Source organism: Acinonyx jubatus, chromosome A1 (genome assembly GCF_027475565.1).
Source record: "Acinonyx jubatus isolate Ajub_Pintada_27869175 chromosome A1, VMU_Ajub_asm_v1.0, whole genome shotgun sequence".
NCBI lineage: Eukaryota > Metazoa > Chordata > Mammalia > Carnivora > Felidae > Acinonyx > Acinonyx jubatus.
Genome location: NC_069380.1, coordinates 134304369 through 134322359, shown reverse-complemented (window position 1 = coordinate 134322359; position 17991 = coordinate 134304369). Strand labels below are relative to the sequence as shown.

The window sequence follows — 17991 nt, the reverse complement described above, 5'->3', positions numbered from 1 at the left end:
GTGAGATTCACCGACCTCCAGAGTTCTCTTTGCAAGGTTCTCTTACTTTTCTGAAAAGTGTTAACAATGGATAAAGGAGATTCATGTATTATGCCCAATGATACCTTGCCGACAATACATGTTAGGAAATACTAAAAGAGGAAACGAAAAGAAATTCAACATTTTAATTTTGATATAAATTACTTTCCATAAAGTATCTAAAATAGTCCAGTGTACAGCATATAAAAATGGTATTTGAGAAGTTAGAGACCATAGAGAAACTGTGGATAAGGCACAAAGTTTATTTACACTCATCATTGCATACTAAACTTTTATAATTTGTATTTACAGCCCCATCAAGTTTTAATATTCAGAATCATTCCTTCACATTCTTTGATATTTGGCATAATGTTCAAACACACTTCATACACACTGACCTACTCCCAGCACCACTCACAAGACTCAATAAATACTAGAGAAAACAAAATTAAGGTATTATTTGAAGCTTGATCTTCTGTTTACTTCAAAATGACAGAGGAGTCAGTTTCTTGTGCTGAAATACTACCAGGGTGAAGAACTGAACTGTCATTCACTTGAAAAGTCTATTATCTCTGTTCAGGTACCACTGAATAAAAGGAAAATGAATCTGCCAAGTAGCAATATGATTGGCAGGCTGGTTTCTATGTCCCATCGCTCTCATAGTCTTCTATGATCATCTCTTCATCTTCCAGGTCTCCCTGCGCTGAAAAGGACTGAGGCTGGCTGGCAGGCAGTTCACTCCCACTATTCTGACTCAAAGGAAGACAGCATGTTTCAGTTTCAGTGGTTTGAGTGGGTTCACCCAGAGCTTCCTCTGCAGGCTGCCTTCCAGGAAGCGGGGCTTCATCTCCACTGTCAGGGTCTATCATTCCATGCTCCCTGTCCGTCAGGGCTTCCATTTTCAACCTGCCAGATTCATAATGCAGGCATCAATAATAACCAAATAAGGGGATGCCTTTAAATTACACCATGTGTGTGATGATTATGAAGCCATCTCTAGTTTTTCATCTACTTTCACTGTGCTCACTGTTTAGCCAGGCCCTTTAGCTTATTTAATGATATAAACAAAAATACAAAGGTAAATGACAAAATGTGAATAAATCATTACAACTTATAATACAAAAACTTGTAAAGAGTTCTTACAAATTAAAAAGAAAATACAGAATAGAAAAATGGGTATAAAACACGGACGACTTACATAAAAAAAAGTACAAATGGTAAGTACACAAATTGTTCAACCTAATCAATAATTTAAAAAAATGCAATTAAAATAATGAACTAGTACTATAATCTTTAAGATAGGCCAAGACTATCTATCTATCTATCTATCTATCTATCTATCTACCTACCTACCTACCTACCTACCTACCTTTTATTTATTTAAATAATCTTTACATCTAACATGGGGCTCAAACACACAATCTCATGATTAAGAGTTGCATGCTCTTCCAACTGAGCCAGCCAGGTGCCCCAAGTAAGTAATAAAAACCCAGAAGTGTCAAGAGTTAGGAGAAAAGAATATGCTTATACACTGTAAGGGGACATAAAATTAGCAAAATATTCTTAGGAGCAATCTGGCAATATAGAGCAAAGGCTTCAAAAAAGTGTATGACCATTGATCCAGCAACTTCATTTCTAGGAATACATCCTATGTAAATAACATTTGATGCCATTTCACATCCTTTAGGATGTCTGTTATAAAAAAATAGAAAAAAAAGAAAAAGACTTGGCAAAGATATGTGGAAACTGAAACTCCTGAGCATTGCTAGTGGAAATGTAAAACGGTGTAACTGCTGTGGAAAATGGTAAGGAAGCTCCTTAAAAGATCAAAACCAGAATTACTACATGACCTAGGAACAGCAATGATTTAAGCTACAAGAAAAGCTGTGATAAAGTTGGAAATTAGCTAAATGTACAAAAATAAGGTGTAGGTTGGATTACAGGAAACTAGAGAACTATTAAATATTAAATGTCAAGCTAAATATTCATATTTAATATTGTCAACATGAATCAATGATAAGGTTAAATATGGTCATAATGAATGAAAGATAAAGTACTAGTCACTGTAGTAAGTAGCACTGACAAATCCTGTCTCCCAAGATAGATCAAGTAGTTGAACCAATAAGAGCAGCTAAAAAGCCCTTTTAAACCTTTAAAAAATGCCTAAGTACAGGGGTGTCTGGATGGCTCAGTCGGTTGGGCATCTGACTCTTGATTTTGGCTCAGGTCATGATCCCAGGGTCGTGGGACTAAGCCCTGCATCAGGCTCTGAAGTTGAGAGTGGGGCCTGCTTAGGATTCTCTCTCTCTGCCCTCTTCCCCATCTGTGCTCTCTCTCTCTAAAGTAAGATAAAAAGTAAAATAAAACATTAATAAATAATTAAATGCCTGAATACATAATTTGATCTTACAGATAAGCTAAGAAGAAATGAAATATAGGTGTTGTGTTAATCACGGATATCAGCCCAGCAGTCATTTTGCAATAAAATGAATAGCACAGATACAGATTTACCTCTCTACATCTAGGTTTTATTTGTCTGAATCTTTTAAAATAAGGAAGTTTAAAAAAGACAGTACTTTTGTGGTAGTTCCTAGTTCCTGCAGGCTTTAAACATAGGCTAATGAGCACTGGAGTGGCTCGGTCAGTTGCCCAACTTTGGCTCAGGTCATGATCTCAGTTTGTGAATTCAAGCTCTGCATCAGGCTTGCTGCTGTCAGTGTAGAACCCACTTCGGATCCTCTGTCTCTCCCCGCCCCAACTCTCTCTCTCAAAAATAAATATTTTAAAAAAATATTAGGAAAAAAAATAAACTAAGAACATCTTGGGAGGAAAGGTTAAAAGAGGTTTCCAAATATGTAAGATTTGTTAACTGGAAGATTACAGATAAATTTTTATTGGTTGTATACTGAATAAGTAGATAACATTCAGTGGACATTTCAGTAACAGTTCTTTGAAAATTAAAACAGCTTACCTTCCAAAGTGTCGCTTCAGAGGAAGCTTTCCAATATCTTGGATAAAAGAAATTTGAGCTGAAACAGAGATTTTAAAAAAGCTTTAAATAGACATTTCTCTGAAGGAGATATGTAAATGGCCAACAAGCAAGGGATACTTAGGGCACCTGGGTGGCTCAGTTGATTGAATGTCTAACTTTTGATTTCCACTCAGGTTATGATCTCAGGATTATGAGATAGAGCCCTGCATTGGGCTCTATGCCAGGCTTGGAGCCTGCTTAAGAGTCTCTTCTTCTCCCTCTACCCCTCCCCCTTGCGTGAAAGGGAGGGAGGGAGGGAGGGAGGGAGGGAGGGAGGAAGGAAGGAAGGAAGGAAGGAAGGAAAGAGAAAGCTCAAAATCACGAATCTTTTGGAAAATTCAAATCAAAACCATGGGATCCATTTCATATCTTTTAGGATGTCTGTTATAAAAAAATTTAAAAAAAAAAAGGTTTGGTAAAGATGTATGGAAACTGAAACCCTTGGGCATTGTTGGTGGAAATGTAAAATGGTATAAATGCTGTGGAAAATGGGAAGGCAGCTCCTTAAAATTAAAAACAGAATTACTACATGATCTAGCAATTCCGCTTCTGGGTATACACCCAAAAGAACTGACAGCAGAGTCTTAAAGAGTAATTTGTATACCCATGTTAACAGCAGCATTGTTCACAATAGCTAAAAGGTGGAAGCAACTTAAGTGTCCATCAACAGATGAATGGATAAACAGAATGTGGTATATACAATGTGATATTCTTCAGCCTTAAAAAGGAAATGCTGATACATGCTATAATAAAAACTTTGATGACATGCTAGGTAAAACAAGTCAGTAACAAAAGGACAAATACTGCATGAGTCCACTTATGTGAGGTACCTAGAGTAGTCAAATTCAGACACAGGGGCGCCTGGGTGGCTCAGTGCGTTAAGCATCTGACTTTGGCTCAGGTCATGATCTCATGGTTCATGAAATCAAGCCCTGCGTCGGGCTCTGTGCCAACAGCTCAGAGCCTGGAGACTACTTCAGATTCTGTGTGTCCCTTTCTCTCTGCCTCTCCCCTGCTCATGCTCTGTCTCTCTCTCTCTCAAAAATAAATAAACATTAAAAAATTAAAAATAAAATTCAGAGAGAAAAGGTAGGTGGTGGACAGGGAGTAGGAGGTAGTTAGCATTTAATGTGTGTAGTTTCAATTCTGCAAAATGACAAAGTTCTAGAGATTGGTTGTACAAGGTGAATAAGCTTAACACTAGTAAACTATATACTTAAAAATGGTTTAAGATGATAAATTTTATGCTGTGAAGAAACATTTTTTTCAGGAAAATCTAACAGCAAGAGTGTGGCATTTGAACCAGGACCCACCCCTTCACTTCCTCAGCTTTAGAGAGACTTCACTCCAGGTCAGGTACGGCTAAGAACTCATAGGACTTCCTCCCTCCTGTGGCCAGCCTAGAATTTGGGACTCCCTTTCTCCAACCCTTGGCATGGAAGCTCTATCCTAGTAGCACAGCAGGCCGAGAATACTGCCTCCTCCTCTAACTGCCACTGGCCCTCACCCAAGCTCATTCATAGGGCCAGGAGGGTCCACACTAGGAGGGGCTCAGCCAAGATGATCAGAGACTACCCCCACTTGAGCGCTCACCCAGAACAGTGACTCACTACAGGGGTTCAATAGTAGATTTGAACTGGCAAAAGAATCAACTTGAACAGAGACTGATAAAGATTGCACAATCAGAGAAAATGGAGTGAAAACAAATGACCAAGGTTGGCAGAAGAAAGTGGGATATCTTTAAGCACACCAACAAACACTAATGGAGGACCAGAATAAAAGACAGAGATAGGAGCAGAAAAAATATAAAGAAATAACTTCTAAAATGACACAGTAAATGGGGAAAAAGATGATAAAAACAAAAATCCAAAAAAAATTTCTTTTAAAGTAGGCTCCATGTCCATCTTGGGGCTTGAACTCATGACCCCAAAATCAAGAGTTGCATGCTCTACCACCTGAGCAGCCAAGAACCCCCAGAACGTCTTATTTCTGAATGAATTTTATACACATTTCAATGTTTGTAAATGCAACACTATGAGGGCTCATAAATATTTATTTATTAATGTTTATTTATTTTTGAGAGAGAGTGCGCACGCGAGCAGGGGAGGGGCAGAGAGAGAGGGAGACAGATTCTGAAGCAGGCTCCAGGCTCAGCTGTCAGCACAGAGCCTGACGTGGGGCTTGAACTCATGAACCGCAAGATCATGACCTGAGCCAAAGTTGGACATTCAACTGACTGAGCCACCCAGGCGCCCCAATATTTACGTTTTTAAAGATACACTCCAGAACAGAATCAGGATTTTTTAAAAAACAGCTTTTTCATATGGAAAAATGAATTGTGATCCTATAATCTGAATTTTTAACTAGTGGATAAATGATTTTCCAGATAATTTCAATGTAAGCTGTCTAAACCAGTACGAGTTACTGAATTGGGAAAGGTTAAAATAAACTCTGTAGTGTTAGGCTGAAAATGAATGTACTGGCGTGAACTCATGGTACACACATACATGCACAGAAAAACGTCAGGAAGAACTTACACACACACACACACACACACACACACACACACACACACACACAAATACACACACAATCTCCTAGCTTTGTTCCATTGAAAAAGAATAGACACAATGATACTCCAATACCAATGATCATACCTAGTGCCAGATTCTCAATTTTTTTAAGTAGGCTCTACGCCCAGCATGGGATTCAACTCAAAACCCCTAGATCAAGAGTCACACGCTCTACCTACTGAGCCAGCCAGGTGCTCCCAGATCCTAAATTCTAAATACCATTTCCACTAAGAGGAACCAGGGCTCCTTGGAATTCCTGATTCTAGTACTAGGGCAGAGAAAGTATAAAATGATCCTGGATTTCTGACATTTACAAAAAGAACATCACAGAGACCTCTCTCTTGCTCTGCTCTTTGCCATGTGAGAATATGAGAAGATGACCATCTATAAGCTAGGGAGGAGGCCTTCACCATCTGCTTGTATCTTGATTTTGGACTTCCCAGTCTGCGGAGCTGACTGAATACTAATTTATAACATATGGAGTGCTATCCATGGTAAGTGATATATGCCAATTAAAGCATATACCTAATATTTGCTATGCACAGAAAAACGTCAGGAAGAACTTACACCAATCTTTCAAAAGAAATTACCTGTGGTTATTAGTTTTTCTTTTTATTAACTTCTATTATTATTTGAATTCTTTCTTCCTTTCCAAATCTGAAACATGTTAATTTTGGATCAAAAAATAATGGAAAAAAAATTTAGTCTCACTAGATTGTAGCAATGAGTTGACTTTAAAAAGATAAGGTTATAAAACACTACTTTTGGGGGCGCCTGGGTGGCTCAGTTGGTTGAGCGTCCAACTTGATGTCGGCTCAGGTTATAATACCAGGGTCATGGGATCAAGTCCCATGTGGGGCTCCATACTGAGCATGGAGCCTGCTTAAGATTATCTCTCTTTCGGGGCATGTGAGTGGCTCAGTCGGCTAGGCATCCAACTTTGGCTCAGGTCATGATCTCACGGTTCATGAGTTCGAGCCCCACGTCAGGCTCTGTGCTGACAGCTCAGAGGCTGGAGCCCGCTTCGGATTCTGTGTCTCCCTCTGTCTGCCCCTCCCCTGCTTGCATTCTGTCTCTCGCATTGTCTCAAAAGTAAATAAACATTAAAAAAAAAAAAATTTAATATGTCTCTCTTTCTCCCCCTTTGCCCCACTCGCGCTTGCTCGCTTTCTCTCTCTCTTTCTCTCTCAAATTAACAAAACAAAACATTACTTCTTGGATTAAACAAAAACCCATGTTATTACCTGGATTTCTCATTGGAATGGTTAGCAAAGCAAGGTATGGCAACAGCTGAGTTTGGAGGCATAAAGCTGGTAAGCAGAAGTCAGAAAAAAGAGCTTTTGCTGCCAGGCAGTTTTCCCGAAACTGTATAGAAGTGGGGGGGAACATGAAATGAAAAATAAAATTAAAAAAAATGGAGATGTATTCCTAGACAAATGAAGTTTACTGTATCACAAAGTGTGTTTATACATACCAGAAACATACTTTTAAGAGTTTACCTAATTAGTTTTTTATAATTGTTCTAGCCTTATCTAATTAAGCATTTTACCTATAGAACTATTTCATATTTGACATAACAGCAACAAGAATTTTTTAAGAGACTTAAGATAGAAGGAAAATAAACCTTAAAAATCAAAGGAATTCTGTTTATGAGCATACATTACAAATTATGTGAGGATACTGTTCTCAATTAAAGAATTAATATTCTTTAGTTAACACGGTACAATGCTAGGCTGATAAGGAGACAAGTACAATCTGCCTTCAAAGAGCTTATGGTTTTACAAACAATTCATATGTAACTATACGGCAAAATTAATATAAGTGCTATAAATAGCAAAGCAAGTCAATAAGGGATACAAATTCGTTACAAGTCATGAAATTCCCCAAGAAATCTTTGGAAAAAATGTCTTAGGTAATGAATTACAGGCTCCTATTTCGCCATATGATTTAAGAACTGGAAGATATGTGGGGCACCTGGGTGGCTCAGTCAGTTAAGCATCTGACTTCGGCTCAGGGCATGATCTCATGGTTCGAGGGTTCGAGCCGCGCATCAGGCTCTGTGCTGACAACTCAGAGCCTGGAGCCTGTTTCAGATTCTGTGTCTCCCTCTCTCTCTGCCCCTCCCCGACTCTCGCTCAGTCTCCCTCTGTCTCAAAAATAAATAAACATTAAAAAAATTTTTTTTTAAAAAGAACTGGAAGATATCTTAGAGATGATGCAGTTCTGCGTCACAAATTCAGATGCTCTAGGAGACAGGCAGGTACATAAATCAGTGCAGTGAAGCAGCTGGGGAAGGTGCCCATCACTCCCATCTTCAACGGGGAGATGCTATTTGGCTCGGCCAGATTGTTGCCATGTAAAAATATAGGCCAGTACTGCCTTACTTTGCATTTATTTCAGGAGAGTCCAGACATTCTGAGCCAGAAATCCATATCTGAGTTTTAATTATTATACTCATTTTTAAAGACTGGAAATTCATGAAAAAAAAATCTCTGTGTGTAGTATTCAACTTGTGGGACCACCTATTTTTAACTTCTAATTCAATCCAATGCATTTAAAGCTGTGGAAATGAAGTATACATTAGGTAAAATAATCTGTCCAGATGGTTAGAAGCAATCCCAGGATTGCTTTCCTTTCTTTTTCTTTTCTCTTTTTTTTCTTTTCTTTCTCTTTCTTTCTTTCTTTCTTTCTTTCTTTCTTTCTTTCTTTCTATAATCTCTAGACTCAATGTGGGGCTTGAACTCACAATTCTGAGATGAAGAGTCTCATGCTCTTCAAAATGAGTCAGCCAGATGCCCCTATTTTCAATTAAAATTAAAAAATAATTATAATGATACTTTGAATTCACTACTAGTCAACTAATAAATAAAATATAAGTTTTCAAAATTTGAGAGCTTTTTTTCCTTAAAAATAATGACTGGGTATTCAAGAAGAGTGTCCTTTTTATGTCTTAATGTAATTTGAAGAAAATTGTGGGAATTAACAACTATTTTTTACTACTACTAAGACACTTTTTCAAAACTAAAAAAAAAAGTAACAGCTTCATTGGGATATAATTCACATGCCATGAAGTTTACCTACTAAAAGTACACAATTCTTTTTTTTTTTTTTTTTTTTACCTTTTTACTTATGAAAAACCACTGAGGCTTGTGCAAGGGTCGAAAACCTGATACTCCTCCTTGGCAATGAGCAAATCCTCGTGCTGTATTGGAATGCATCACACCCCTCGTAGCTATGGATGTAGTATATTGCCTGAGTAAGGAGCGTATCTAAAAAAGGAGACAAAATGTAAAATAATGAAAATGAGAGATTTATAAAGTAGTGCTATTCATCTTGCTGATGCCAAAAAACCACCAACCATATTTATTTAGTGTTCACTTTTTCCAACATTACCACAACCCTGAAAATAATAAGCTACAAAATTACCTAAATCAAATTCAACTGAGACATAACAATCAACCACTATGTGTGAACTATGGATCTTGGATATGGGTGTTGAAAATAACTTAAAATACATTTTGAGACAACGGGGGAAATCGAAATAATGACAATATGTTACTGAATTGTTAGTTTTCTTTTTTTTAATTTTTTTAAATATTTACTTATTTGGGGGAGACAGAGCATGAGCAGAGGTGGGGAGAGGGAGAGGGACATACAGAATCTGAAGCAGGCTCCAGACTCTGAACTGCTTGTGAGCACAGAGCCTGATGCGGGGCTCAAATTCACGAACTGTAAGAACATGACCTGAGCTGAAGTCAGATGCTCAACCAACTGAGCCACCCAGGGACCCCAATGTTAGTTTTCTTAAGTGTGATAAATGCCATTATGGTTATAATAGGGCAAGGTCCTTACACATGGATAAGTATTAAGTGACATGATGTTTGCAATTACTTTCCAAATATTGGGCCAAAACAAGTGTATAAACACACAGAGATTAAGCAAATGTAGCAAAATGTGAAAAATTGGTGAACAAAAGCTAAGGGTATATAGGCATTCATCATACTATTCTTCCATTAGTCTATAGGTTAGAAAGTTTTAAAATAAAAAATATAAGAAAAATTAAGCAAACACAACTGCTGAATAATGAAACTCTAAATACAGAAACCATATCATACATGTTTTTCACTGTATCTTTTCCAATTTTAATTATTAATACTATTTCAAATTTATAACAGAAATATTAACATATTAAAACAATGTTGTCCAAAAGAACTTTCTGTAACAAAAACATTTTGTATCTAGCTGTTTAACACAGTGGTACTAGCCACATGCAGCTATGGAATGCTGGAAATGTGGCCAGTGTGACTGAGGAACTGAATTTTAAATTAAGTTAGATTTAACCTAATGTAAATACCCATATGTGGCTAGTGGCTATTACATTGATCAGAGCTGTGTTAAAATGTTAAGAAAAAATATAAATTTTATAGTGAATAATTTGAAAGTTATGAAAAAAGTTGTTTAAAAAAGTAAAAGAAAGTATAAAAAACACACTTCTTCCCTATCTACTTTTCAATGGTTGTCAAAATTTCTGAATATATTAGTTTTATAATCAGAAAATAACTTCAGAAAAGATTAGTGTTATATTATCACCAAAAAAATCAGATTAACCGGTGTCATTAGAAACACTGAGTTGGATTAAATAATTTTATCATTGTTATTAAGAAGTTACATAAGATGTCCAATAACGACGAATAAAAGCAAGCTTTCTCCATTTGGAGGAAACATTCATAAACAAAAATGGTTAAGTCAAATGGTCTTACATTCCAGTCACCGCTGAGGATATCTGCAAAACTCAGAAATTCACTGGCTCTCATAACATCATCTACTTCCACGAAGAAATCTAAGTAGTTTTGGTGAAGATATAAATTAAATAACTCTCCTGGCATATGTGACATTTCTACTACTTCCTATAAAAAGAAGCATACACATATTATTTTGGTGAAAATTCTGTGGTTAAACGGACATTTCCATAAATGTAACTAATATATATCCTGAAAAAGTAGTATATGTTATTAAAGACTTTACCTCAGGTTGAACAAGTAAGGTATCCCTTTCATACTCTGATAAATGTGAAGGCAACCGAGGGGAATCTAATTCTGTTAAAGATGCTCCTATAAAAAAAAAATTCTGGAATTATTAAAAATAACATCACCTTAAAGTTACATAGAACCACTCATTTGAAGATTTTTTCCAATACTTTAGGCACATGATACCAAACATACTAAATAAGATATTAAAAATAAAAACAATGCAACTGGAGACCTATGTAAGTTGCCTCACTACTATAGCGCCTTGCTACTATATGTATATAGTTGGTAGCCTCACTATCACTATTCTTAACTCAAATTAGAATTCTGACGCCTGGATTATGGCTTTTCTAGTATTAAAATATTCCAGTTCTCAAAGCACTCTGCATTTCACCTTTTCAGTTCTGAGTTGCTTTCTTTTGATCCTCATTCCCAATATAAAGATCTTTACTGTTTTATTTACAATGTAGGATGAGGTTGCTTTCTGCACGAGAGAACACAGACCCTGTTCCCTGATGCAGGAAGCTGCAAATGAATGTTAAGAAGGAAAAGAAAGTGTAGAAGGGAAAGTATCAGTGGGAATAGCCACTGAGGTTCAGAGTTAAGAGGATCCAAGGACAGAGGGTGTCTTCATTTCCACCTAAGTGATGCCAGGTTCATCTTCAGGTGGCATGAAATTTTCCATTTAGAAATCTCAAATTTTCAACCACCTGGAAAGAAGAAACTGAGAGGTAATAGCCTAAAACAAGAAGGATGCCTGGAGTGAGGAGACAATGAAGCAGAAATACAGAAAGACAACAGAAAAGAAAGAGGTAAGGAGGTAAGAAGATGGAAAACAGGTATAAGAGGCACTCAGTGTTATAGAAAGATAAAAACAGTGGTTTAAAACAACTGGGCTTTTGGCAACCAGAAAAAAATCTCAGATAATAACAGGCATGATAAACACAAAGCTTAAATGAATGTCTGTTCACATACTACTTGTGACCCACTGAAGCAGTTAATTTACACGAGATTTGAACATCTGAGAGAAAATTGAAGCCATTGTACACAAAGGACTTTTTTCAATAGTCCATTATGATTATTTACTTTGTGGTATAACATATAAAACTATTATAAACTATGGCAGGGGCACCTGGGTGTCTCAGTCAGTTGAGGGTCCGACTTTGGCTCAGGTCATGATCTCATGGTTCATGAGTTCGAGCCCCGCGACGGGCTCTGGGCTGAAAGGTCAGAGCCTGGAGCCTGCTTCAGATTCTGTGTCTCCCTCTCTCTGCCCCTCCCCTGCTTGTACTCTATCTCTCTCTCAAAAATAAACATTAAAAAAAAATTTATAAACCATGGCAACAGTTTCCCTCAAAATTTTGTATGAATTACTTTAATCTACATAAAAGCAGGTCAGATCCCACCCCCCCAGCCCCCAATCCTAATTCTCTTCCTTCAGGATCGGCTAAGAAGTGATATTTTCTACATAAGAAATAGAAGTTTGGGATTTTATTGAAAAGAGAGGCAATTTGGGAGCTGGGTGATGGGTGATGCAGATGGAGGGTCGGAGGGGAACCAGGCATCAAATACAGAAAAGGGCGATGGAACATCTCTGGTTGTGGAGAGAGCAGCTAGTGAAAAGAAATGTAAGGAGATCCAAAGAAGCCTGACGCTACCTGACAACTTGTCTAGGGTTCTGGTGTTGGGCTACCAACATGTGCCACTAAAATTCTAGAGGAACTGATACATAGTTTACCTTCAGCAAACTATAATTTTAAAGATTTACAGACAGTAGTTTTTACATTTAATCCCATCCACAGTCCAAAAATACTGTACCTAAATACATTTACCTACTGTGTCTTAGGCCTTGCCAAACAGTGTCAGACCTGGCCCTAACTGCCAAATACATGACATTTTCAAAAACTGGTATTTTGTTTCTGTTGTAGGACGAATACCTAACAGATTTTTAATAAAATGTAAGATTTTCTTACTTTTACAATATAGTATTTTCCCCAAAGCTCTGAAGAGAAAGAGTGAAACATCTTTGCCACCAATAGCTTGGACCTCCTGGTTTTCAAAAACCCTATCTGTTTTTTTTCTTCGTTTTGATTTTGACAGCGCAGCATCTGATTTTAATGAAGATGTTCCTTTTTTCCTTGGCCAAAAACTGTTTTCTCCTAAATAATATACACCCAAGAGACAATATTGGAAATAAAATTAAAATATGAAAAACAAAACTGAGAACATTTTAGGTACAGTTACACTACATATTCTAATTAAAATATACTTTTCTAATACACAATAATGTAAAATCTGTGAACTAAGTAACAGTCCTCTTTGGGTTACTCAACTATTAAAATGAAATAAAATGTCATCTAAAAGTATCTCATGACAAAAATTTCAAATTTTCACACATTGAAATGACACTAATACAGGCCTATCATCTTGATTTCTCACAGTACTGCCTGTGCAAGGTCCTATTCTTGGTTCATGATATGTACTAACCAATTTAATCCTCAAAACACTTGAGATTAGGAGAGAACTACTATTATATGTATTGAAGATAGGACATATAGGGGCGCCTGGGTGGCTCAGTCGGTTAAGCCTCCGACCTCAGCTCAGGTCATGATCTTGTGGTCCATGAGTTCTAGCCCCACGTCGGGCTCTGTGATGACAGCTCGGAGCTTGAAGCCTGCTTCGGATTCTGTGTCTCCCTCTCTCTGTCCCTCCCCTGTTCGTGCTCTGTCTTGCTCGGTCTCTCAAAAATAAATAAATGTTAAAAAAGAAAAAAAAAAAAGATAGGACATATAAAGAGTTTAAGTTACTAGCTTGAGGTCATCATCTGGTAAGTGATTTGAAACCAGGCAGTATGGTTCTGCAGTGGATGCTTAACATTGATTTGGGCAGTCTTCAATTTACGAATATGCCTGTGTTGAAATTTCATTGGTAAATCTGTTCAAAACTCAGAATGCATCACTTAAGAAACGTAGCCTGATAGACACTTCTCTAAAGAAGACATCCGGATGGCCAACAGGCACATGAAAAGATGTTCAACATCGCTCCTTATCAGGGAAATACAAATCAAAACCACACTCAGATATCACCTCATGTCAGTCAGAGTGGCCAAAATGAACAAATTAGGAGACTATAGATGCTGGAGAGGATGTAGAGAAACGGGAACCCTCTTGCACTGTTGGTGGGAATGCAAATTGGTGCAGCTGCTCTGGAAAGCAGTGTGGAGGTTCCTCAGAAAATTAAAAATAGACCTACCCTATGACCCAGCAATAGCACTGCTAGGAATTTATCCAAGGGATACAGGAGTACTGATGCATAGGGGCACTTGTACCCCAATGTTTATAGCAGCACTCTCAACAATAGCCAAATTATGGAAAGAGCCTAAATGTCCATCAACTGATGAATGGATAAAGAAATTGTGGTTTATATACACAATGGAATACTACGTGGCAATGAGAAAAAATGAAATATGGCCTTTTGTAGCAACGTAGATGGAACTGGAAAGTGCGATGCTAAGTGAAATAAGCCATACAGAGAAAGACAGATACCATATGGTTTCACTCTTATGTGGATCCTGAGAAACTTAACAGAAACCCATGGGGGAGGGGAAGGAAAAAAAAAAAAAAAAGAGGTTAGAGTGGGAGAGAGCCAAAGCATAAGAGACTGTTAAAAACTGAGAACAAACTGAGGGTTGATGGGGGGTGGGAGGGAGGGGAGGGTGGGTGATGGGTATTGAGGAGGGCAACTTTTGGGATGAGCACTGGGTGTTGTATGGAAACCAATTTGACAATAAATTTCATATATTAAAAAAATAAAATAAAATAAAATAAAATAAAATAAAATAAAATAAAATAAAATAAAATAAAATAAAATCTACTAAAAAAAAAAAAAAGAAACGTAGCCTGAGGGGTGTGTAGGTGGCTCAGTTAGTTAAGCATCCAACTCTTGATATCAGCTCAAGTCAAGATTTCACAGTGGTGAGATTGAGCCTTGCATCAGCTCAGAGCCTGTCAGCACAGAGCCTGCTTGGATTCCCTCTCTCCCTCTCTCTCTGCCGCACCCCACAACCAGTGCACTCACTCTCAAAACAAATAAATAAACTTAAAAAAGAAAAAAGTAGCCTGGAAGAGCAGAAAAAACATAGGATCTGGAATTGATTTATTATTGTCTATCTCATTAGGCTGGTCAAAAATTAAATGTAAAAATATATGATTGCTCATACAGTTCCTGACCCATTCAAAAAATATTATTTTCTTCCCTTTAAAATTTCTGAGCTCAGAATAATAATGGTATAAATGGTAGTCAGGATCTCAAACTGGCCTACCTCAACCTTCCCAACCTGTAATTCCTAAGTGAACCTAAGTGAAACTAAGCACCATTTACATTTCTATAGGAATAAGCAGAATTCTGCTTTCAGTTGTATTAGGCTGCCTATTTACTTTTCTCTATCGTTATTTTGAAAAACAAAGATGTAGGGGTGCCTGGGTGGCTCAGTTGTTTGAGTCGGTTGAGTGACATTGGCTCAGGTCATGATCTCAGTTTCTGAGTTCGAGCCCTGCATTAGGCTTGCCGCTGTCAGCAAAGAGCCTGCTTCAGATCTTCTGTTCCTCTCTCTCTCTCTGTCCCTCCCCTGCTCCAACTCACACTCTCAAAAATAAATAAAACATTGAAAAAAGAAATTAAAAAGAAAAGAAAAACTGAGATGTAAACTAATGAACAGGCTACACTTGTAGGTAGATACTAGGATTTCAGGTGGATTGAGAGCTCCAAAGATGCCTTTTAAATTTTCAAGGTCAATTCCTCAATGTGGTGACTTATTAAATGTCTTCTGATGAAAGACCATGCACAATAAATCATGTACTATCTCTCTTTTTTTTTCTTTAGACTGAGCCGGGGAGGGGCAAAGAGAGAGAGAGGGAGAGAGAATCCAAAGCAGGCTCCGCACAGCCTGACAAAGGGCTCAAACTCACGAACCAAACCGTGAGATCGTGACCTAAGCAAACCTCAAGAGTCAGATGCTGAACTGAATGAGCCAACCAGGTGCCCCATGTGCTATCTCTTTTAATGTAGCATGACTATGCAACCTTTTTAAAATGAAGTAAATCAATTTATTAAATGTATCTTACATAAATTAAAAATCAAAAGTAAGGGCGTCTGGGTGGCTTGGTCAGTTAGGTGTCCAACTTTGGCTCAGGTCATGATTTCATGGTTTGTGGGTTCGAGCCCCACATAGGGCTCTGTGCTGACAGCTCAGAGCCTGGAGCCTAGTCCAGATTCTGGTTCTCCCTCTCTCAGCCCTCTCCTGCTTATGCGCATGCTCTTTCTCTCTTAAAAATAAACATTAAAAAAAAATTTTAAGTAATTTAAAAATCAAAAGTAATTGATTACTTTTGTGATCAGCACAATATTATTAAATTCATTAACAGCTGACCATTTATTGATCCCTTAATATGTATCAAGCACTGGAATAAAAACTCTACAAGTGCGACCTCACTTATTCTTCACACAACTCTGTAAGAGAGGTTCTCATATAAAAGGTAAGAATATGCAAGCACAAAATGATTGTCATTTGCAAGACTAAGTCACTGGTAAATGGCAGAACAAGGAAGTCTCATCCAAATTAACTTTAAAGGGGCGCCTGGGTGGCTCAGTCGGTTGAGCGTCCAACTTCAGCTCAGGTCATGATTTTGCAGTTTGTGAGTTCAAGCCCTGTGTCGGGCTCTGTGCTGACAGCTCAGAGCCTAGAGCCTGCTTTGGATTCTATGTCTCCCTCTCTCTCTGCCCCTCCCTGGCTCACACTGTCTTTCACTCTCAAAAATAAATATTAAAATTAAAGCAAAACAAAAAAAACAATTAAAAAGTAAAGTAGTAAACCACATAAATAAATCAGGTTTTGTCTCAGGTATATGGATACATACAATGACATATTCACAGGGGTGTGTTTATTGTATGCACATGTACATACATGATTTTATGAAACAATCTCAAAAAAAAAAGATGGAGATAGATATGTATGTTATTAAAATATATTTAGTTTGATTTCATCTCATGAACAATTAAGAGTAAGTCACCTAATATAATACTGTAAGAATTTATCTTTCATAGTTACCTTTTGAAGAAGAAAACTGGAGGCTGTTTATTGCACTTCTGATATCACCAGAACATCCTTGACAGAGCAACTCTAGGGAAGTTTTGTCAGGGACAGTAATATTTCTTCCATTCTAAAATGAAAAAATTACAGTTTAAAAAACTCTTTTCTAAAACAACCCCCCCCCCGCCCCGCCGCCCATTCTCTAAACTAAATGAAAATAAATTAGAATCTTTCAAAGCTGGAGGCTAAAAAGCTTCCTTGTTAACCACCAGTCTGCTCAGGAAGGTCAATGACTTATCATAGATTAAGGTAAATTTTCATGAGTATAAAATAATTTTACTTGTTTATTTGGGCTAGATTGTATTTTGAGATTCTCCCCAACTATATGTACATACATATATACAAATATCACTCCCTTGTCAGGCCAAGTATAAGACCAGAAAAATTTCTCTTTCCTTCTCACCTTAAGAAACCCTAATGGTTTACTGATAACAAGACTTAAGTCGAATTTATGTGACAGCTCATATATCACCCATTTCAGATTTTGTAAAAACTGATTAAAACACAAAAAATAGTACTTTCCTATTGTCTTTGAATATATTTTTATTAATCAAAGCTGTTTCAGAAGTCTTTATGAAAAATTTACTGTTCTAGGTTAGTCTCCCCATATCCTAAACTTTGTCACAATTGTTAATATTCTAGTGAGTATTTTTCCAGACTACTTTCTCTGTAAATATCTCTAAGTACATAGAGAACCTAAAAGTATGTATAGACATAGTTAACTTTTTAAAGTTTTTGTTTTTTTGACAGAGAGCGAGCAACGAGCTCATGCAGGGGAGGGGCAATGAGAGAGAGGGAGAGGGAGAATCCCAAGTAGGCTCCATGCAGTATGGCACCCAATGCGGGGCTCAATCCCATGAACCATGAGATCATGACCTGAGCCAAAATCAAAAGTTGTACGCTTTGTATGACTGAGCCACGCAGGTACCCCAACATAGTTAACTTTTAAATACAAGTAGGGTCATATTACATGTATTATTATTATTATCATCATCATTATCTTTGAGAGAGAGAGTGCCCAAGTGCAGGAGAGGGGCAGAAGAAGACTGAGAATCTTAAGCAGGTTCCACGCCTGACAAAGGGCTCGATCCCACAAACCTGTGATCATGACCTGAGCCAAAATCACGAGTCAGATACTGAAATGACTGAATCACCCAGGTGCCCCTACATGTATTATTCTATAACATGACTTTT

At 37.4% G+C, this 17991-nt stretch overlaps 1 protein-coding gene across 5 annotated transcripts in view; it reads right to left on the bottom strand.

Moving 5' to 3' along the window:
* Nucleotides 1–150: 150 nt before the first annotated feature.
* RAD17 (RAD17 checkpoint clamp loader component) overlaps nucleotides 151–17991 on the bottom strand; it is a 38852-nt gene continuing 21011 nt past the window's right edge. For 4 of the 5 annotated variants that reach the window (XM_053223576.1, XM_053223583.1, XM_053223585.1 and 1 more), the window contains 8 exons: nucleotides 16756–16867; nucleotides 12623–12805; nucleotides 10648–10733; nucleotides 10383–10529; nucleotides 8742–8891; nucleotides 6867–6987; nucleotides 2990–3047; nucleotides 151–924 (listed from right to left, as the gene is read on the bottom strand). In XM_053223576.1, coding sequence (XP_053079551.1) covers nucleotides 660–924; nucleotides 2990–3047; nucleotides 6867–6987; nucleotides 8742–8891; nucleotides 10383–10529; nucleotides 10648–10733; nucleotides 12623–12805; nucleotides 16756–16867 — 1122 coding nt within the window. In that variant the 3' untranslated portion in view covers nucleotides 151–659. The remainder of the gene's footprint in view (nucleotides 925–2989; nucleotides 3048–6866; nucleotides 6988–8741; nucleotides 8892–10382; nucleotides 10530–10647; nucleotides 10734–12622; nucleotides 12806–16755; nucleotides 16868–17991) is intronic. The other variant, XM_053223590.1, reaches the window with a different exon arrangement.